The following is a 22946-nucleotide window of genomic DNA, read 5'->3' on the forward strand; positions in this document are numbered from 1 at the left end:
ACAATTCAAACAATTCAATCAATTCAAACAATTCAATCAATTCAAACAATTCATACAATTCAAACAATTCAAACAATTCAAACAATTCAAACAATTCAAATTATTCAAAAAATCCAAAGAATTCAAAAAGTTCAAAAATCTACTACTTAAAGAATATAAATTAAATCCAAACATCCCTAGACTGTAATCTTTGCATTCCAACATATCTATCTATGAAAATTCCTAAATTTCAAGAATCCAAAATTTTGACAAGGCGAATTCTGAAAAGTAAACATACTAAAATTGCAACAGTCGAAAAATCGCAATGTTTGGAACGTGTCGCAATATAATCTCACAAGGAAACATATCGAACCGCGACACACCGATTTTAATGAAACTTATGTGAAAGATAGTTCTCAAAAAAATATTTGACACGTATTTTTTTTTATCGGCAATCGTTCACATTGAAGGGGTGAAAATAGCCCTCGAAGTTGGGGGTTGAAACCATGTTTTTGGGAATATCTCCGGAACGAAAGAAGATAATTGAATTCTTTTTTTTGTAAATTGTTCGTCTTTAGATAGGAAATTTTTGTGCGTAAAAAAATTTCAAGAAACTTTATTTGTTTAAATAATATTTAAAAAATTCATCATTTTTGTTTAAATTTTTGCACTAAATGTTGATGTATTTTTCTGCAACTTCGTGTACGTAAACTATGGACAAAAATAGAGGATACGTGTTTTTGGAATTTTTTGTTTGTTGCAATGTTTATTAGATATATAATTTAACATCACCTCCTGTGAAGAGGGGCAATGAGCAGTTTTATTAAAAATATCATTATTTTTACAATCTTTTACATTATTTTAGCGATTTCATACCTCTTCATATGGAATTAATTGATTTCTCAATAATTATTGTAAGCCTCGCAGGTATGAGCGTGAAGCGGTTATAATCAACGCCATAAGGAACATAGGATTTTATGGCCAATACTGCTTTTATACTTTTACAGGCGTAAAGACTTCATTCTAAATAAAATATTTAGAACTTTTGGAAACATTGGGATTTTTTAAGAAACTCTGAAAATAAATTAAATTAAATTATTTTTTAACCATATTGGCCATAGAAGCCTATGTTCCTTATGGCGTTGATTATAACCGCTTCACGCTCATACCTGCGAGGCTTACAATAATTATTGAGAAATCAATTAATTCCATATGAAGAGGTATGAAATCGCTAAAATAATGTAAAAGATTGTAAAAATAATGATATTTTTAATAAAACTGCTCATTGCCCCTCTTCACAGGAGGTGATGTTAAATTATATATCTAATAAACATTGCAACAAACAAAAAATTCCAAAAACACGTATCCTCTATTTTTGTCCATAGTTTACGTACACGAAGTTGCAGAAAAATACATCAACATTTAGTGCAAAAATTTAAACAAAAATGATGAATTTTTTAAATATTATTTAAACAAATAAAGTTTCTTGAAATTTTTTTACGCACAAAAATTTCCTATCTAAAGACGAACAATTTACAAAAAAAAGAATTCAATTATCTTCTTTCGTTCCGGAGATATTCCCAAAAACATGGTTTCAACCCCCAACTTCGAGGGCTATTTTCACCCCTTCAATGTGAACGATTGCCGATAAAAAAAAATACGTGTCAAATATTTTTTTGAGAACTATCTTTCACATAAGTTTCATTAAAATCGGTGTGTCGCGGTTCGATATGTTTCCTTGTCAGAGATCTTTCACCACGAGCTGTTCCACTTAGACAACCACGTGCGTCGGATAATTGCATCTTTCGGGATGGTTCAACGTTAACTCAAAGCGAACCGAATCAGGCAGTAATTTTACGTAATCACCGTGAGACTAGCGCTAAGATTTTTGAGATCCGGAGAAAGCAGGAACAGTGATCAAAACGTAGTAACATTAGCCAGGACTTTCACTATCCATCTAACCTTTGTTCATCAAGGATCCGTTGAACGAGCAAATGACCGTTTTTATATAAAGCGACACTTTCGATATCGTTTTACATGCATCTAGGTATATGATCTTGAACGAGTGGAAAATCGAGAAGCATTTTTTCGCCTGTCTCGCGTTACCCGTTAAGGACATTGAACGGTTCATAATTATCGATCGAGATGGAATGAGGATATCGAACGAGAACGTTGAAAGGGCAAGAACGTATTTAATTTAATTTAATTTATTATACCGGACAATTTTTATTTTTAAGGAGGTTTAAAAATAAATTTAACCAAAAATACAACCATTTAAAATTATACAAGTTACACAAAAGAAATATTTTTGTATTTTTATAACAATTTTTATTTTTGAGGAGGTTTAAAAATAAATTTAACCAAAAATGCAATTACTTAAAATTATGTCAAGTTACACAGAAGAAATATTTTTGTATAAAAAATAAATGGGTGATTTTATAAAAGGAAAGAAAGAGTGTAGAACATCTCGAGCTTAAACAGAGTTGTTTTTACAGAACCTTGTCTGTCTATCCTGACAGAGATATTACGTACAAAAAAGGAAACGATGAATTATTAATAAGCCGATAACAAGGGGGCCGGTCTTGATCAACTTGATCTCAAAGTTACATTGCTGTTAATTATAATACAAAGGACGTTTACACCAGAGATCTATGTAGTTCTAACAGGCGGGAAAGATCAAGGAAACCGTAACAAGGAAAGACTAATGTGATTGTCTTCATTAATAACTCCTTGTTTTTACACTAGTCAACGGTGTATACACGTGTACCGTTATGTGTCAGATCCTCGAAGCAAGGAAAGTAAAAAATGCGACTCTGATGAATGAATTCGAAAGTTTCCGGGTTAATCATCGTCTGAGTAAATTACTGGAATGATTAAAAAATTTAGATTTGATAAAAATTGAAGTTCTAATCGAAAGTATACGAGTTTTCTCTTTAGACAAAGAAAGATAAATTGATAATTAAAATCACAAATGCATGTGTATTCTTGCATTCTTATAGTATAGGGGTCTAGGGATTTAAGGATCTAGTGATCTAGGGATTTAGGGATTTGGGGATTTGGGGATTTAGGGATTTAGGGATTTAGGGATTTAGGGATTTGGGGATTTAGGGATTTTGGGATCTATTGATATTTGCATCTTGGTATATTGGGAATTAGGGAGATTGGGATCTAGGGAGATTGGAAACTAGGGAGATTGGGAACTAGGGAGATTGGAAACTAGGGAGATTGGGAACTAGGGAGATTGGAAATTAGGGAGATTGGGAACTAGGGAGATTGGGAACTAGGGAGATTGGGAACTAGGGAGATTGGGAACTAGGGAGATTGGGAACTAGGGAGATTGGGAACTAGGGAGATTGGGAACTAGGGAGATTGGGAACTAGGGAGATTGGGCACTAGGGAAATTTGGAACTAGGGAAATTGGGAACTAGAGAGATTGGGAACTAGGGAGATTGGAAACTAGGGTGATTGGGAACTAGGGAGATTGGGAACTAGGGAGATTGGGCACTAGGGAAATTTGGAACTAGGGAAATTGGGAACTAGAGAGATTGGGAACTAGGGAGATTGGAAACTAGGGTGATTGGGAACTAGGGAGATTGGGAACTAGGGAGATTGGGAACTAGGGAGATTGGGAACTAGGGAGATTGGGAACTAGGAAGATTTGGAACTAGGGAGATTTGGAACTAGGGAGATTTGGTACTAGGGAGATTTGGAACTAGGGAGATTGGGAGCTAAGGATATTTGGAACTAGGGAGATTAGGAACTAGGGAGATTGGAACTGGGGGTATTTGGAATTAGGGATATTTGGATCTGGGGATATAGAAATCTAGGGATCTAGGGATTTACGAACCTAGGCATTTGTGAATGTAGAAATTCGAAAATTTGAATACCCCAAAATCTAAAAAAAATCTAAAAATTTGAACACTTACCAATTCGACATTTTCAAAGAGGTGAATATTGACAAATCTGTAAATGTACCAATTAAAAAATTTGTAAACTTGACAACATATCAAATTTGACAACACCCATATTTTTAAACGTAAGAATGGAAGAATCGTAAACACCATTTATTGAAATGAAGTCTTTTGCACCCGTGTGTACAGTAACTAAATACAACAAGCAATGAGCGCCTTTTTACGAGTATCATTATAACAAATGGCCGTTGAGTTGTTCCTGTCGCAAGCGACGTGTCGCAAGAGGTTAATACAGATATATAGTTTGAGTGGCGTCTTAATAAATCAGCTGCAAAAGAATCCGCGCCAGAGGCAACTTGCTTTCGTTGCGACCAACAAGTCCGGTTACAATTCGATAACTTACAAGGATCCACGGAGCAAATTGTACGTGTAATCGAAGACGCTTGTTCTTCCTGGATTGTTTAAGATCAAGGCACAATCGTCGCCGTTTGCATAAACCTCGACGGGCTGGTATTGCAGGCCGTTGCAACTATGGTTGTTGCTCCAGAACGCTGCTAGCAGCAGGAGCCCGATTATCGCGGATCGTATCCGCCTTATCACGGATCTGAAACATGAAGAACACGGTGATTAGCGATTTTTGGCATCGTTATTACTTAAAAGGCTTGTCGTTGAAAGGGGACTACTTTTGTAACGTAACGACTCTAGATAATTCGGTTTGGAAGAAAGTTACTTGAATAAAAGTTGATGTCGTAAGGATACTTTTGGTAAATTGAGAAATATACTTTCTCTTGGTAATTTAAAAAATATGGTGTCTGTTGTAACTTTAGAAATTAATCTGGGATAATTAAGATATAAGCTTCAGCGTATTAAAGGAAGAAAACTAAATGTTAATATCGAAGTGGATCTTCAACTCCTGTAGGATGAGAGGATGATGCTCTACAAATCCCACACTATTACATTCCAAATCCACATATGCCAAAATCCTCAATCTCCCACATCCCAAAATCCTGAAACTCCTGTATTCTCAAAACCACAAACCCGAAATTACTGAAATCAAATTCTCAAATCCACAAAACCCTAAAATCTTAAATCCACAAAACGTCAAAATCCTATATCATCAAATTTATAAATCTCCAAATCCCATTATACTTAACTTCCTAGTGATCTACTGATCTAGGGATTTGGGGATTTAGGGATTTAGAGATGTAGGGATTTTGGAGTTTAGGAATTTAGGGATTTAGGGATCTAGGGATATTTGGATCTAGGACAATTGGGATATAGAGATATTTGGATTTAGTGAATCTAGGGATATTTGTATCTACGAATATTTGGATCTAGGTATATTGGGAACTAGGGAGATTGGGAACTAGGGAGCTTGGGAACTAGGGAGCTTGGGGACTAGGGAGATTGGGATCTAGAGAGATTGGGAACTAGGGAGATTGGGAACTAGGGTGATTGGGAACTAGGGAGATTGGAAGCTGGGGAGATTGGGAACTAGGGTGATTGGGAACTAGGGAGATTGGAAGCTGGGAAGATTGGGAATTAGGGAGATTGGAAACTAGGGAGATTGGGAACTAGGGAGATTGGGATCTAGAGAGATTGGGAACTAGTGACATTGGAAACTAGGGTGATTGGGAACTAGGGAGATTGAAAGCTGGGGAGATTGGGAACTAGGGAGATTGGGAACTAGAGAGATTGGAAGCTGGGAAGATTGGGAATTAGGGAGATTGGAAACTAGGGAGATTGGGAACTAGGGAGCTTGGGAATTAGGGAGATTGGGATTTAGAAAGATTGGGAACTAGGGAGATTGGGAACTAGGGTGTTTGGAAACTAGGGAGATTGGGAACTAGGGAGCTTGGGAACTAGGGAGATTGGGAACTAGGGAGCTTGGGAATTAGGGAGATTGGGATTTAGAAAGATTGGGAACTAGGGAGATTGGGAACTAGGGTGTTTGGAAACTAGGGAGATTGGGAACTAGGGAGCTTGGGAACTAGGGAGATTGGGAACTAGGGTGATTGGGAACTAGGGTGTTTGGGAACTAGGGAGATTGGGAACTAGGGTGTTTGGGAACTAAAGGGATTTGGAACTAGGGATATTTGGATCTAGGGAGATTAGGAACTAGGGAGATTGGAAGCTAGGGAGATTGAAAACTAGGTATATTGGGAACTAGGGAGAGAATCTCCCTACATCCTCATACACTAAAATTCCTCTATCCGCAATATCCCTACGAGAAAACGAATGCATAAACGAGAGATAGCACGAAAGTATGAACAATGTCTGCGCAACTTAAAAATGTATCTGTCTATCGCTCATCTCTCAAACAATCGTACGTTGCAACGAAGATAAGAGATATTAAACGAGGCATTTCGCGTTTTGCAACACGATTTCTTCTCCGCGTCGGTGCATCGTCGAAAACGAGCATGCTTGTTACGATAAGATCCAAGGTGGGCATGATCTTGATGCTTTCGCTTGTGCATTCGTGAAATGATACCTTGAATCCTGACGCATCCTCGAATCTTTCGAAAAAATCGTGGAATTTCATCATGCGTTATTGCATTCCGTTCGTTTTCGAAATTACGCAATCGATTATCGATCGAAAGTGTAGCACTACAATTATATAAATCGACGAGGCGTTACCACACGCCATCGCGATCGTTCGTGAATTTTTTGTTTGTTCGATAAATGGAAATCGTTGATCGTATCGGTATAACTTTATCATTAGAACTCGTGTTTCATTTGCGCTCGTATTTTCGGTTTTTTTCCAGTTATATAAAACAACGGAGTTATATAAAAAAAAATTTCTTTTTTAAGAGGACAAATTTTTCCTCGTTCAGGATTTTCTTATTATTATTCTTTTTTGGAATTTTTCAATTCTAATTATATTTTCATTGTTCGATTAATTGATAATTAAAGGGTAAGACAAATTTATGATAAAGTAAGTTAGATCCCTAGGTTCCGAAATTCCTAAATTCGAATATTTCTAGATTCATATTTCCCTAGATTCCAATATCATTAGATTCATATTTCCCTAGATCCAAATACCTCTACATCCAAATATCCCTAGATTACAATATTCCAATTTCAAATATCTCTACTTCCAAATATTCCTAGGTCCAAATATCTTGGGGTTTGGGGGAATTTTAGGTTTCAAATAGGGATATTGAGGTACAGAGAAGTGACGATTTAGGGATATTGGGATGTGGGAATATTGGGAACTAGGGAGATTGGAAACTAGGGTGATTGGGAACTAGGGAGATTGGAAGCTGGGGAGACTGGGAACTAGGGAGATTGGCAACTGGGGATGAATATTAAACTGGGGATAGAATATTGGGATGTGGGGATATTGGGACGTAGTGATATTGGAATGTAAGGACATTAGAATCTAGGGAAATTGGAATGTAAGGACATTAGAATCTAGGGATATTGGAATGTAAGGACATTAAATTCTAGGGATATTCCAATGTAAAGATATTAGAAACTAGTGATATTGAAATGTAAGGACATTAGAATTTAATGATATTGGAATATAAGAGCATTAGAATCTAGGAATATTATAAACTTGCAAAACTAGAATTTAGTGATATTCGTATTTAGAAATATTAAAACATAGTACCATCGAAATGAAGGTTCCTTGAATGTAAAGATACTGGTATGTAGATATATTGTGAAGTACTAACATTGAAATATAAGTTCAACGAAATCTAGGAATATTGTAATCTTGATTATCTGCAATCTAGGGATATTGACACTTATTGTTAGTGACATTACAGTATAGGTTCTTTTTTTAACGTAAGAAGACTGAAATATAATAACATTGAAATCAGTAGATATTCGAATCAAAATAATATTAAAATCTAGGAATATTATAGTTCCTAAATAATAGTATCTATGGACATTGTGCTCTAAGTATAAATTCTATGAATTTTAGGGTTTATAAATAATATTTGAGAATTTCGAAATTCAGAAATTTCAAAATCTATGAATCCAAAAAAACAGAATATCTAAATCATAAAAATTTTAAATATGGCAACATAACGAGAGTATAATGTCTCCTTTTAATTGGACATACGATTTTGTAACAGAAGTAATTAAATATAGTTTATGCAATCAAATAGAACTTTGACAAGAGTCTTCATAAATATGGCAATATAACAAGAGTTTAATATTCCCGCTTTTTTATTTCCTGCATCCACAGTCCCATATATAACAAGAGTTTACCAGGAATTTATATTTTACCGCATTTTTCTTTAGAAACCCGTCAACCGTGTTATGTTAGATCTTAATTTTCGCCATGCAAGGATACTTGCAAAAGTATCGAACACGTAATGTATCAATTACATAAGGAATGGGCGAATATCGAATTTGATTCTAACTGTACTTCTTGTTATTCACCTTACGCGCTCTGCAGTACGTTCGCGAACGAAACGTGCCAATAAACCGGTCGATACATTCGATTTCATAAGACCTATTAACCAATTGCCTTCAATCAAGGACTCTAACTGTATACAATTTAAGGAATTCCCTCTTAAACGTCATAAATATCGGGGAATACGATGGAGAATCGATTAGTCTAGAATTTCATGAACTTTCGATGCACGTTCGATTCTTAAGGACTTTATCGCTTTGGATTCTTCGTTAATCGAGTTGAAATCCGGAAAAACTTGAATTTTCAACGTGGAATATTTATTTGATGAAAGTAAATTGCGTGGTTGGCATTAATATCGGAGGGAATGTTGTGTTATTCAAACTTTGTGTAAATCTTCGTGTTTTTGAAATGTAAATTGTTGGAAAACTGAGAACGTGGTTACGGTGTTTTGTAAGAAAAGTTTTAGTCGTGTTGCGCAAGCTTGTATAATAAATTTCGAGATGCTTATTTTTATGTACTGAATTTTTTATTTCAAGCAAAAATTGTGGGTTTTATATTTCTCTTGCAAATTGTCGAAGCTTGTAATTATAAACTTAATAATAATTAATTGTAAATCAATAATAATAAATCAATCAAATCAATAATATCAATGTAAATCAATAATAATAATAATTATAAAGATAATTTTAATGATAAAAATAAATAATAATAATAATTATTATACTGTGTTTGCGCGTGATATATCGAAATCTATAAAATAAGCATAAATTATGCAACCTATATTTATTTTTTACACTGCAGATTTCGATGTATCTGAAATGCATAATCGTTTGGTAGACTGTTTACAAGGTTTTTTCTAAAATTTGTTTCTAATGGAGGATGTTAATGTTATTATTTTGTTTAATCGGAAACAGAAAAAGAAATAGAAGTCTCCATCACAGAGCTCGAATTCCGCGGAAGGAAAAATTCACTCGACTTTAATAGAACTTATTTTTCTTAACGCAAAAACAACTTTCACTTCTATGCAAATCTTTTGCGAACATAGACTCAATCGCTTTTATTTCCCCAGGAAATCATTCACAGCGAGAGGAATGGAGGAAAATATCTAATATTCATTGTAATTTATTTATGAGAATATTTTGAAAATTATTAATCTAATAGCGAATGGGTCAGACAATTTAATTACTGGATTTATATGGTGATGAATTTCAAATGTCCATATTCCCTATGTTATTAAATTCCTAAATTTCGAAATTCATCAGATTCTAAATTCCCCAAATTCCAAACTCTCTAGATCCCAAATTCCCCAAATTTCAAATTCCTCAAGTCCCAAATTTCCCAGATCCCAAGTCCACCAATTCCAAATTCCCCAATTCCAAATTCCTCAAATTCCAAATTCCCCAAGTCCCAAATTCCCCAGATTCCAAGTCCACCAATTCCAAATTCCCCAGATCCCAAATTCCCCAATTCCAAATTCCTCAAATTTCAAATTCCCCAAGTCCCAAATTCCTCAGATCCCAAGTCTACCAATTCCAAATTCCCCAGATCCCAAATTCCTCAATTCCAAAATTCCCCAATTCCAAATTTCTCAAATTCCAGTTTCCCCAATTCCAAATTCCCCAAATTCCGGTTTCCCTAAATTCCAAATTCCCTAAATTCTAATTTCCTCAGATCCCACGTCTCCCAATTCCAAATTCCCCAGATCCCAAATTCCTCAATTCTAAAATTCCCCAATTCCAAATTCCTCAAATTCCAGTTTCCCCAATTCCAAAATTCCCCAATTCCAAATTCCCCAAATTCCAATTTCCCAAAATTCCAAATTCCCTAAATTCTAATTTCCTCAGATCCCACGTTTCCCAATTCCAAATTCTCCAGATCCCAAGTCTCCCAATTCCAAATTGCCCAGATCCTAAATTTCCCAGATCCCAAGTCTCCCAATTCCAAATTCCCTAGATCCTAAATTCCCAAAATTCCAAATTCCCCAATTTGAAACTCCTCGGATCCTAAATCCCCCATTTCCCAATTCTCCAGATCCTAAATTTCCCAATTTCCTCAATTCTCAAATTCCCAAATTTCTAAATTCCTAAATTCCTAAATTCCCAAATTCCCAAATTCCCAAATTCCCAAATTCCCAAATTCCCAAACCTTGAATCCCCAAATTTCTACTTCTCTTCCTATATTAGCACTTTCGTTAAGAAAGCATATCGTTCTCCATACTATACTCATTTCTCGTTCATATAACAATCTCTCATAGAGAGATCCTCACAGAGGATCCAGACTCACCTTACGCCTTACCTAATTACCTTAACAAACATAATTACCCATTTCTGCTATAGCAATCAAGCACAAACAAACCTTCATTCAATACATATTGTTCTCTCAAATTCTATAAAACACATTCCTAAAATTTGTCCAACTACTTTGCAATAATAAGATTCGCAATAATATTAAATAATTAACATTTCACACTACAGTCATACAGTAATGTACTTTCACAATGTATGTATGCGTCATCGCAATATTCGAGTGCTTCAATATTCGAATAAATCAATAATCAAGATAACTTTCGCCATTGAATTTCTTCAATTTTGCCGTTCCGAGATTGTTTCCGGCATAGCAAGGCAAACACGGGTTTATCGCGACGAATTACGCGAATTGGCCCAGTATTCTAACCGCGTAACGACGTGAAATCGTATCGAGGAACGCAAGAAATCGACCGGCTGCGTTGGAAGTCAGCTTTCGCTGAAAACTCAAAAAGAAGTTTCGCTTGGAGGAAGTAGGAGGGTAAAAAAAATATAGGAAACCACAGGCATTCGAATCGGACCGATAGACACAACTTATTTACGTCCTTGCTTATCGAATGCTATCAAGATTTACCTTCGAACGCTTTACGCTCGGTGGATTTAAAGGTAATTGCATAATTGGGAGTACGTTGGCTTTGCCTTCTATTATCTGATTATTAACGGACTAATTAATTGAACGGAGTGTTTTATTGAATTTCGGAGAATGGTATTTATTTTCAATTATGGGCTTTGTGGTGGGTGATAAAGACGCAGTTACACGTTCTTTGTAGGTTGTTAATAGATTCTTTTGTGAGTACATTGTTCTTTTGTGTTACATTGTCTTCATTTTTTTTAGTTTTAATATTTTACTGTTTTGTTGGTTTGTTTTTACTGATTTATCATTTTCCTGTTTTATTTTTTTTAATTTTGATACTTTACTGTTTCTGTCGTTTTATTGGCCAGCTTTTTTACTGATTTATCATTTCACTGTTTTATTTTTTTATTTTTTAGTATTTTACGATTTCTGTTACTTTACTAATCCATTTTTTACTGATTTATCATTTCACTGTTTTATTTTTCTATTTTTTACTATTTTACTATTTTCTGTTACTTTACTAATCTATTTCTTACTGATTCATCATTTGACTGTTTTATTATTTTATTTGTTACTGTTTTAGTGATGTATTATATTTTACAGGTTTATTTTTTTATTTTTAATATTTTACTGTTTCTGTTACTTTACTAATCTATTTCTTACTGATTCATCATTTGACTGTTTTATTATTTTATTTGTTACTGTTTTAGTGATGTATTATATTTTACAGGTTTATTTTTTTATTTTTAATATTTTACTGTTTCTGTTACTTTACTAATCTATTTCTTACTGATTCATCATTTGACTGTTTTATTATTTTATTTGTTACTGTTTTAGTGATGTATTATATTAACGTGCTAATATTTTATCATTTTGTCGTTTTAACAGATCAATATTTTATTGCCTTTAAGGTTCACTATTTTACTAATTGTATTATATCACTATGCTAATGTTTTACCATTTTATCAAAATTTTGAATATTTTATTATTTTATTATTCTCTTTCCTAGTTTGTAATTTTTGTATTTTATTATTGTATTTTCCTACTAGCTTACCATTTTACTACTTTATTATTCTACTTTCTACTGTGTTACTGCTTCACCATCTTATTATTTCATTTTCCTACTTTCTACCATGTTATTATTTTACCATGTCAATATTATACTACGTTATCATTTGATCATTGTATCATTTCACTATGTTAATATTTTATTATTTTATTTCCTACTATTTTACTATATTAATATTACACTATTTTACTATTTTGTTATTGTACCAATTTATGTTAATATTTTTCTATTTCACATTTGTATTTCATTATTCTATTTTTTATTATGTTATCATTATACTACTTTTCCAATGTTTATTATACTATTTTATTATTTTATTAGCGTACCATTTTGTGTTAATATTTTACAAATTTTATATTACTATTTCATTATTGTACCTCCTACTATCTTATCACTTTACTACTTTACTATTTTAACACATTAATATTACTTTTCTTCGTTATTTTATCATTGTACCATCATACTATTGTATCCTTCTACTATTATACTATTTAACCACTATATTACTACACAATTTTCCCATTTTTCTATTTTACAATCCAACAACCCCACTATTCCTTTCATTATACCCCTATATCTCCATATCCTCAAACATTCGCATAATAAAACTGTCCAATTAATTAATTTAATTCATGATACTTTAAGAAGTTATGCTACTTCAAGGCGCTAACAAATAAAAAACATGCGAATGTAAGAAAAAAATGATTCAATTTAAATCTTGTTCAGCCATAATCTCACGGTAATTACCTCAACAGGTGATAACATCCTCCGATCAGGTGTTGTAAACGATCGAGATAAGAACCGGCGAGTTCTCGATCGGAATAAAGATCGTGGATCACTTTCTCATTGCGTATACCGCGGATTCTCCTTTCACTTTCTTCGTTACCCGATACAACCCGTCTCCGACTGATAGATCTGATTTTACATGCTTTCGATTTGCAATACACTCTCCGTGTCAACTATCCGCTTTACCAACGAAGCTCACTCATGTTATTACAGTACGAAATAGATTCGAACACTGATCGTATAATTAGTTTCTCGATAATTATACCTTCTACCTCCGTAACTCCGTGATTCCAAAATCTCTTACTAATTACTATTTAGATTACTTCTGCTGCTGTGAAAAGTGCATAGTCAAATTATATTTAATTGAACTTTCGAGTGAATTTTTCAATTCGTGATTTATAATTGTTTTTTTATTTTAATTTTTAGACTAGGTTTAATTGGACGATTTTGTAACAGTAAGTAAATAAATAGTTTTTGCGGAAACAATTTTCTTATGCAATTAGATTATATAAATCTTTAGATTGTTATAGTTTTGTGTGTATTTTGGAATGAGGAGATTGTAGTTGTATTGTGGAGGTGTAACTGTAACATGAGTTTTTAGGGTTTGTTAAATTTATTTGAAGGTTAATTTCAATTATTTATTTTTGTAACTTTAGTTCAGATTTTTTGGATAATTCATTGTAGAGTCAAAGCTATGTCAATATTCCTTAAAGTTCATTAAAATAAATTCAGGATTAATTTTAATTATTTATTGTGTAAGTCGAGTTCAATTTTTTGGACAAATTATTATAGAGTCATAGCTTTGTCAATATTCTTCAAAATTCATTAAATTAATTCAGTGATTAATTTCAATTATTTATCTTTGTAACTTCAGTACAATATTTGGAATAATTTATTGTAGAGTTGTAACTATACCAATGTCCTTCAAAATTCGTTAAATTAATTCAAGAGTTAATTTCCAATATTTTCCTTTGTAATTTCAGTTCAAATTTTTGGACAATTTATTGTAGAGTCACTACTATACCAATATTTTTCAGAATTCATTAAATTAATTCAAGAATTAATTTCAATTATTTATCTTTGCAATTTGTACTCTATTTTTTGGATTTTGAAGTTCAAACTGAATTATCTAAAACATACTCCTTGCACATTTTTCATATTTGTTAAACAAAATTATAATACTATTCTATCAAAAAGCATAAAATAATATGTACTAAAAAAAATGTATTATCCACATACATAGTTACCAAACATACCACAAATTTCTATCTTTTTTTCCTTGTTTCCAAGCTCATTTTAATTATTGTACTTCGAAATGATTCAAGATTCAACCTACTCTTTCTTTCCTTTTACAAGAAATGTTGAAACAAGAACACGTTCTTTTAAAGTAATAGAAGTCTAGATTAGAGTTCTGCACGGGGATTTTAAATGCTGTAATTCTTACGTTAGATCGTGTATTTTTATGCACTCGTTGTGTAATGAATTTCCTCAAACGTGGCCTCACGAAAGTGCCTTTTATTGTTCGTTAACGCGTTCACTGCCACGTGGGTTTCCTCGCTGGTTTCATAGAAAATCTTACAATTTTCGATTCCTAAAATTCTAAATTTACAGATTTTCGAAGTGTGCATTTTTAAAATTTTTGAAGGAGTCAATTTTTAGAATTTTCAATTTTCAGAATTTTGCAAATTTTTGGAAGGCTTGATTTTTTCATATTAGACTGATCAATTTTTTAAATTTTCAAATTTCCAAATTTCTAAACTTTCAAATTTCCAAGTTTCCCAATTTCTACATTTTCAAATTTCCAAGTTTCCAAATTTCTAAACTTTCAAATTTCCAAGTTTCCCAATTTCTACATTTTCAAATTTCCAAGTTTCCAAATTTCTAAACTTTCAAATTTCCAAGTTTCCAAATTTCTAAACTTTCAAATTTCCAAATTTCCAAGTTTCCCAATTTCTAAATTTTCAAATTTCCAAGTTTCCAAATTTCTAAACTTTCAAATTTCCAAGTTTCCAAATTTCTAAATTTTCAAATTTCCAAGTTTCCAAATTTCCAAACCTCCAAATTTCCAAATTTCTGAGAGTTCCAATTCTCAAATTACCAAATTCCTCAAAGTCCCATGTCTCAAATTACCAAGTTCCTCAAAGTTCCACTTCTCAAATTACCAAATTCCTTAGACCCAATTCTTAAATTACCAAATTCCTAAACCTTCCAATTCTCAAATTACCAAGTTCCTCAAACTCCCAATTCTCAAATTCCCAAGTTCCTCAAACTCCCACTTCTCCAATTACCAACTTCCCAAAACCCCTACTCTAAAATACCTAAATTTCCAAACATCCCAAATCCCAAATTCCATTTTCCAAAGCCTCCAAGTCCTCAACTCCTCAATTCCTCAAATTCCTAACTCCCCAAACCCCCCTAAAATCTGAAAATCCAAAGATATCCGCACGGTGCACGTCGCCCCTGAACTCTCCGGGCACAAGATCTGTTCACCACAAACTTGCACAACACCCGGAAATTTGCTCGAAACTTACAACCTTGTATCTTTGCATCGCGAGTCCAACTCATCCTCCCATACTCATACACCAATTCCAGTTAACCTTGGGTCCGTGAAGACCCGAGGGTTGAACCACACTCACCCGTACATTCTTCACGTGCTCCACGTTGACGATCTTCAAAAGTTTCGCACGAACGAAAATTTATCGGAGAACAGGACACTTCCGTCACACTTTGTCACGATCGTCGAACCGGTCGAAAAAAGAAGCCGATAACCGGAAGAGTCGAGCGAAGGAAGCTCGGTCAGACGAGTCCAACCGATCACCACTTGGTCCGATCGAGTCGATAGTCAGTTAATTCTACTAGCTGCGACTATCGTGCAGTGACCACTGATGTCGAGTGATTGTTGGTTAGAGACTTACTGACCGAGTGTCTGATATAATGGCTGGTAACCTGGCTCCGGTGTCCTACCGTGTGTAGTTCTTTATCGAACACGTAGGGTCCACATGGTGGTGGTGGAAAGCTCCCCAAAAGCCCCGTACGTGGAAGGGGAGGGGAACGGTGAAGTTAGCTTACTTCGTGGGTAACAACCTCCAGGTGAGAGAGAACACGAACGGTTAACGGAGAAACACGTGGAAAAGGGAGAAGAAGAAGAAGGGAGAGGAGGCGTAGACTGCCGTCCACGTTTGACTTTCCTTTCTCTAAACGAGCCGCCGGCTGCTGCCCTCGATTCGAGACATCGATTGTGTCTCCGACTGCTCCGAAATATGTATGTGACGTCGAGAGAGGTAACGAGCCACCCGATCGGGATCGAATTAATCGAAATATGCGTATATTTTTGCTCGTTTTTGAGCTTCGGGTTGTTGGTTTTTATGGGAGGCTGTTACGCGCTGGTAGGAAGATAGCTGGGAGGGTTGCAGATTGTTATTTTGGTTTTGATGTTTTGTCGTTAGAGTATTTTACTATTCTGTGGTGACATTTTGTACCGTTTTGGTATTCTAGTTTTTAGCGCTCTATTAGTGCGGTAGTTCACTGTTAGTGTTCTGCAATCTTACGCTTCCGATAGAACACTTATTTAAATATTTCACTGTTCTAATAATCTGCAATTTTGCTGTTTCATTGTATAATTGTATTATTATATCACTATTTTGATATTATAGTATATCAGTGATTATATTACTATTTTACTAATTCTATTATACAACTATACTGTTATTTCACTTGTGTATTTTACTATTATTACTACTATACTATTATTGTATTATTATACTATATTACCATCAAACTATGCTAATTTTCCTCTATGTATTTTGCAACCATGACACTATCTTACATTCTGGAACCCTACATTTTGAAATTCCTATATATTCTCAAATCTCTATGTACCAAAATACCTATATCCCTAAATTCCAAAATCCTTAGATATAAAAAATTCCTAGATGAAAAAAATCTCTATATCCCACAATCCCACTAAAATCTCTAGATCCAAAACTTCCTACATCCCAAAATCCCTAGACCCCAAAATTCCTCGATCCAAAACTCTCTACATCCCAAAATCCCTAGACCCCAAAATTCCTAAATTCCAAAATCCTTAGATTGCAAAATCCCTATATCCCCAAATCCCTATATCCCCAAATCCCTATATCCCCAAATCCCTATATCCCCAAATCCCTATATCCCCAAATCCCTATATCCCCAAATCCCTATATCCCCAAATCCCTATATCCCCAAATCCCTATATCCCCAAATCCCTATATCCCCAAATCCCTATATCCCCAAATCCCTATATCCCCAAATCCCTATATCCCCAAATCCCTATATCCCCAAATCCCTATATCCCCAAATCCCTATATCCCCAAATCCCTATATCCCCAAATCCCTATATCCCCAAATCCCTATATCCCCAAATCCCTATATCCCCGAATCCCTAGCTCTCAAGATCTATAGATCCAAAAATCCCTAGATTCCCAAATTCCTAGATCCCAAAATCCCTCTATCCCCAAATCCTTATAACCCTCAAACATAATCCATCCAAATTTGTTCGAGCAAATTAATTCATTTTCCACTCACCGTACATCGCGAGATAAATTTGACGCGTATCGTGTGCGCACGCAATTCAATGTTCGCAGTGACAGAAAAAAGATTCAATTGAACGCAAAAAGTGTTTAAAATAAAGAGGAGCCGAAAGAGGAGGCACGTCGTAAAGTCCTTTTACGAGTGAATTGCGCGGTATTAAAAGGACATTCGATTTTCGTTACATAAGTCATGCGTACCGCTTTAGCGTCATTGCGTAAGATTATGAAAGTCGTGAGAATTTGAACGTCCGATGGGATATTGTAATTGATTATGTAAGTAAATCAAATTCTTCGATGTCTAGCGATTCCGTCGGGTAATTCTGTTGTTTCGGGTCGAGCGCCAATGTGATGATCGCAGAAATTAATAGCTCGCGGAGAAAATTTGTCGAAAACAACGTTGGGCCGCACAGAAGCTGATACTTTTGGGACAAGTGCGAAACCTGCAGACAGATATTAATGACATCTGTTCATCATACTGCTCTTTTCAATTAAATTCAGAATTCTGTCCGGCATTTTTTTCTCTTTCGAACGTTCCTGCAACGTCTTGAAAGCAATTATAAATCAGATAGTTAATACTTTTGCAACGATGATGTCACGCTCGTACGCGCATTAAACAGAAAATACAAAGTGAAGAAAATAACGAGAAAAATATCAAGCGATTATAATTAACGGTAAAGTATAAATTATAACAAAATTAATTGAAAATTAATCCATTTAATTAAATCGCGATACCCGTTACGACGATGCACGGCGTAAGTCAGTTACGAGAAAAGGGAAGAAATGTCGAAATCTTTTTAACGTATCGATCTCGATGACGCAAGGGGTATCGTTCGCTCAGTTGCGATTCAGATCGCAAAAAGTTTGATTAATCAGAGGATTCTTCATCGTAACGAGCCGTGCATTAGTCGGTGGATTGCGAATCGTGGAAAGCAAAATGACAAGTACAAATCACGGACGTGGCTCGCTGTGGATCATCGAACAGCATAACGGTGATCGATCACGGCGTAACAACGAAAGCGCGTTGAATCTTATCTGTTGCTCGACCGAATCGGTTGGATTAGGGTTAGGTGGTAATTGAACGATTATACGACCCTCGATTCTTCGGCCGCTGAGGTTTCTACCAGAAATAACTTCCGGTTTCGCTTTTACTCTCATTCAAAGGTTACCAGTTCGGGAACTGGAAAGTGCTAGATGATTTATTACAAGAGAAAATTTTCTATCGGTACAAATTTTCATATATCTATTAAATGTTTATCATTTTTATAGATTTTAAGAAACTATTGGTTACAAAATGTAGAAGTTGTAAATACACAAGTTAGTACATTGAGTTACATGGCGTGTTGGCAATTTAATTAGAGGCGATATAATAGATTGAAACGCATGATAGTTTAATAAATGGCAGTACGATGTGCAATATAATGGGTAGTGATTCAATACATGACAACAGATGACAAGTTAATATTTGGCGATATAACGAGTGGCAATATAATGCGTGGCAATGTAACGCGAGATAATATAATTCGAGGCAAGGTAAAGCGTAGCAATATGCATACTGTTAGCCATATAATGCGTTAAATACACTACGTGGCAATATAATGCGAGGAAAATTAATGAATGGCAATATATCGCGAGGTTGTCGAATGCGTGGAGATACAATGCGTAGTAATGCAACGTGTGGCGAGTTATCACGTGGAAATGTAATGCGTGGCAATATAACGCGTGGCGATATAACGCGTGGCGATATAATACGTGGCGATATGATGCGTGGCAATATAACGCGTGGCGATATAACGCGTGGAAATATAACGCGCGGCAATATAATGCGTGATGACATGACGCGTGGAAATATAATGCGTGGTGATATGACGCGTGGCAATATAACGCGTGGCGATATAACGCGTGGCAATATAATGCGTGGAAATATAACGCGTGGCAATATAACGCGTGGTGATTCAATGCGTAGTAATACAACACCTGATGATATAATGCGTAGTAATACAACGCGTGACGATATAGCACGCGGCAATATAACGTATGGCTATATAACGCGTGGTTATATAATGCGTAGCAATACAATACATACCCATTAATAATTGAATTTATGAACAATTCAATAACAATTCAATAGTTCAATACACACCATAATTAATCCCGTTCACACACTGAATGAAAACATTAACGAACGTAACACCAGTTACTAAAGAATAATCCAACGATATTTTTCCTCAAATATAAAGGAATCGTATTATTTCACTTCATACATTATTCCCATCGGATCGCTCATTGCAACGTTAATAACAACATCGACCGCAATTTTTCGAATCATATATTCACCCGTGCAATACTATTAATTTTTTTCATCGAAACAAACAGCAGTAAAATTACACCGGCGAATCGTTTATATTGCACACGACGCGTCGTTAGTTACAAAAGACTTTCACAGACGTTTGTATCCGCGTGTGTTCACGTACCCGAGGGAAATGAGTTTATTGTTCGAGAATTATGCGCGCGGTTGTTTCTTGCTGCATTGGAACTTGAAAGATTAAACGTGATTTGCTCTACGTAGACATATAGCACAACCTCTTCGTTCTCGAACGCGGTCGTTTTTCATAGTGAATAATATGGTCGTTTATGGTTCTTCTGTGCGCGTAGATTTGTACCAGTCGCGGAGGAACGACCAACGTTTCAACTATTCTACCATTCTATTTAAATTAATACACGTGTTGTTAACACGTTAATTGCCATATAGGGTGAGCCGGGTTAAAGCGGTTAGCTTTCAAGGATAGCAACAGCTGTATTCTAAGTCCGTACTTGTGGTGATACATGGGTGTGGGGGCTTTGGAATGTGATTATTTTGGGACGAGAATTTTGGGATATAGGGATTTTGGTATGTGGAGATTTGGGGATTTAGAGATCTGGGGGTTTTAGGGATCTGGGGATTTAGAGATTTGGGGATTTAGGAATCTGGGGATTTAGAGATCTGGGGATTTAGGGATCTGGGGATTTAGGGATCTGGGGATTTAGGAATCTGGGGATTTAGGGATCTGGGGATTTAGGGATCTGGGGATTTAGGGATCTGGGAATTTAGGGGTCTGGGAATATAGAGATTTGGGGATTTAGGGATCTGAGGATTTAGGGATCTGAGGATTTGGGGATCTGCGGATTTAGGGATTTGGGAATGTAGAGATTTGGGGATTTAGAGATCTGGGGATTTAGGGATCTGGGGATTTAGGGATCTGGGGATTTAGGGATCTGGGGATTTAGGGATCTGGGGATTTAGGGATTTGGGAATGTAGAGATTTGGGGATGTAGAGATTTGGGGAGGTAGAGATCTGAGGATGTAAAGATTCGGAGGTCTTAAGGATTTGGGGATCTAGAGATCTGTGGATGTAGAGATATGGAGGTTCTCGAGATTTGGGGATCTAGAGATCCGGAGATGTAGAGATATGGGGATGTAGAGATTTGGGGTTGTAAAGATCTGGAGGTTCTAGGGATTTGGGGTTGCAGAGATCTGGGGGTCCTGGAGATTTGGTGGTGGTGATCTGGGGATGTAGAGATATGAGATTGCCGAGACATGAGGTTGTAGAGACATGGTGATGTACAGATCTGTGGATGTAGGTATCTGGGTGTTCTATAGGTCTAAGGGTCTGTGGATCTGAAGTCTGGGGACCTGGGAATCTAGGGATCTAGGGGTCTATCAACCTAGTGATCGATGTCTCTATGGATCAAGTTATTTAAGAATCCAACAACACAAACATCCTTCAATTTAGAAATATATACACATATGACCAAAGGCAGATTCAACTTTGCCATTTGTACTAATCACCATACAATACCTCCATATGTCATTCAAACAGAATGTACATTTCGCAATCAGAATAAATCACGATAGATCAGCAGTAATTAAAAATATTACCAATACACGATAGCAGAGTGAGAGTTAATTGAACGTAATAAGTCTAAACACATTCAAATGATTAATTAGAGAGTAAAATGATCGCGAGACAGATCGATAGGAAGAAGAAGGATAAAGCATAGATTTGATCTATCGAACGTGAAGTCGATATAAATTGACCCTGCGATTGCTAATTCCCGAAGTAAAAGTCATTCGACGTAGACCTCTTCTTCCAATGCAACAGCATCGCGTGACGAAAAACCTGGACGCGAGGTGTAATTATGTCGTACATCTTCTCGAGACTTTTCACGTTCACTTCGACGGGGGCAGAACTTTCGTATCGTCTTCTTTACACCTCGGACACGAATCGTGAAGGGTTGCAATGATTCATTGTCGTCATTACGATATTGCTACTTCGATCTGTTTTATCGGTGTCCAATTAAATGCAAGGTTATGTAAATTGAATTACAGGTCTGACGAAACTGTATTTACGATCACTCGTTGTTTGTTTCGGTAGCCATTTTACTGCAGACGAGGGTTGCTGTAATACAGAAGCTGTAGAAAATTTAACGAGAAATCGAAGACTGTAATTTTGTCGATAATTGTTTATTCAATTTGAATAAATTTTGTCTAATTTCATGTTCAACTTTCATTGTCTAACTTCATAAGTCTACTGGTTCAATGTGGAGGACAAAGTGAGGTTAGGTTGACTGTCTGATCTTTCATTCATTTTCGATGAAGTTATCGTATAATGAGATTTTACTAATTATGTTAAATAAATATTTTATATAAATTTGATATAGTATATTATGATATATGTGTCAGGTTAGGTTGATGCCCAACATCACGACAAAATGAGGTTAGGTTGACTACCTGATCTTTCATTCATTTTCGATGAAGTTATCGTATAATGAGATTTTACTAATTATGTTAAATAAATATGTTATATAAATTTGATATAGTATATTATGATATATGTGTTAGGTTAGGTTGATACCCAACATCACGACAAATTGTGGTTAGGTTGACTACCTGATCTTTCACTCATTACTTTCTACGAAGTTATTGCATTGCAATGGAATTTTACTAATTATGAAAAATAAAATATGTTACATAAATACATTTTATTATGTAATATGTTATATGCTATATTAGGTAATTTCCTTATGTTACCAAATTAGGGCAGTTTCAATAAATGTATCAAAACAAAATGGCAGTTTCAATAACTCTATCAAAACAAAATGGCAGTTCCAATAATTGTATCAAAACAAAATGGCAATTCCAATAACTCTATCAAAACAAAATGGCAGTTCCAATAATTGTATCAAAGCAAAATGGCAGTTCCAATAATTCTACCAAAACAAAATGGCAGTTTCAATAACCGTATCAAACCAAAATGGTAGATCTTTCAAATAATATAATCAAACAACAACTGAATATAAATTAATGTACTAACTTAATGTACTACCAACTTAATTCTAATCGTATCTGCATA

At 35.0% G+C, this 22946-nt stretch overlaps 2 protein-coding genes across 5 annotated transcripts in view; one reads left to right on the forward strand and one right to left on the reverse strand.

The window, feature by feature from the left end:
* Positions 1-16094, reverse strand: part of LOC100876956 (Curly Su) — a 45385-nt gene extending 29291 nt beyond the window's left edge. For 2 of the 4 annotated variants that reach the window (XM_076533618.1, XM_076533617.1), the window contains exons 1-2: positions 15625-16050; positions 4294-4494 (exon numbers count right to left, since the gene is read on the reverse strand). In XM_076533618.1, the coding sequence (XP_076389733.1) occupies positions 4294-4494; positions 15625-15632 (209 nt within the window). In that variant the 5' untranslated portion in view covers positions 15633-16050. Of the gene's footprint in view, positions 1-4293; positions 4495-15624 lie in introns of all 4 variants that reach the window. The other 2 variants (XM_076533615.1, XM_076533616.1) reach the window with 2 other exon arrangements.
* Positions 1-22946, forward strand: part of Cep290 (Centrosomal protein 290kDa) — a 196392-nt gene that overhangs the window by 41876 nt on the left and 131570 nt on the right. The gene's annotated exons all lie outside the window — the stretch shown is intronic.

The sequence above is a fragment of the Megachile rotundata genome, chromosome 7, assembly GCF_050947335.1.
Source record: "Megachile rotundata isolate GNS110a chromosome 7, iyMegRotu1, whole genome shotgun sequence".
Taxonomy (NCBI): Eukaryota; Metazoa; Arthropoda; class Insecta; order Hymenoptera; family Megachilidae; genus Megachile; species Megachile rotundata.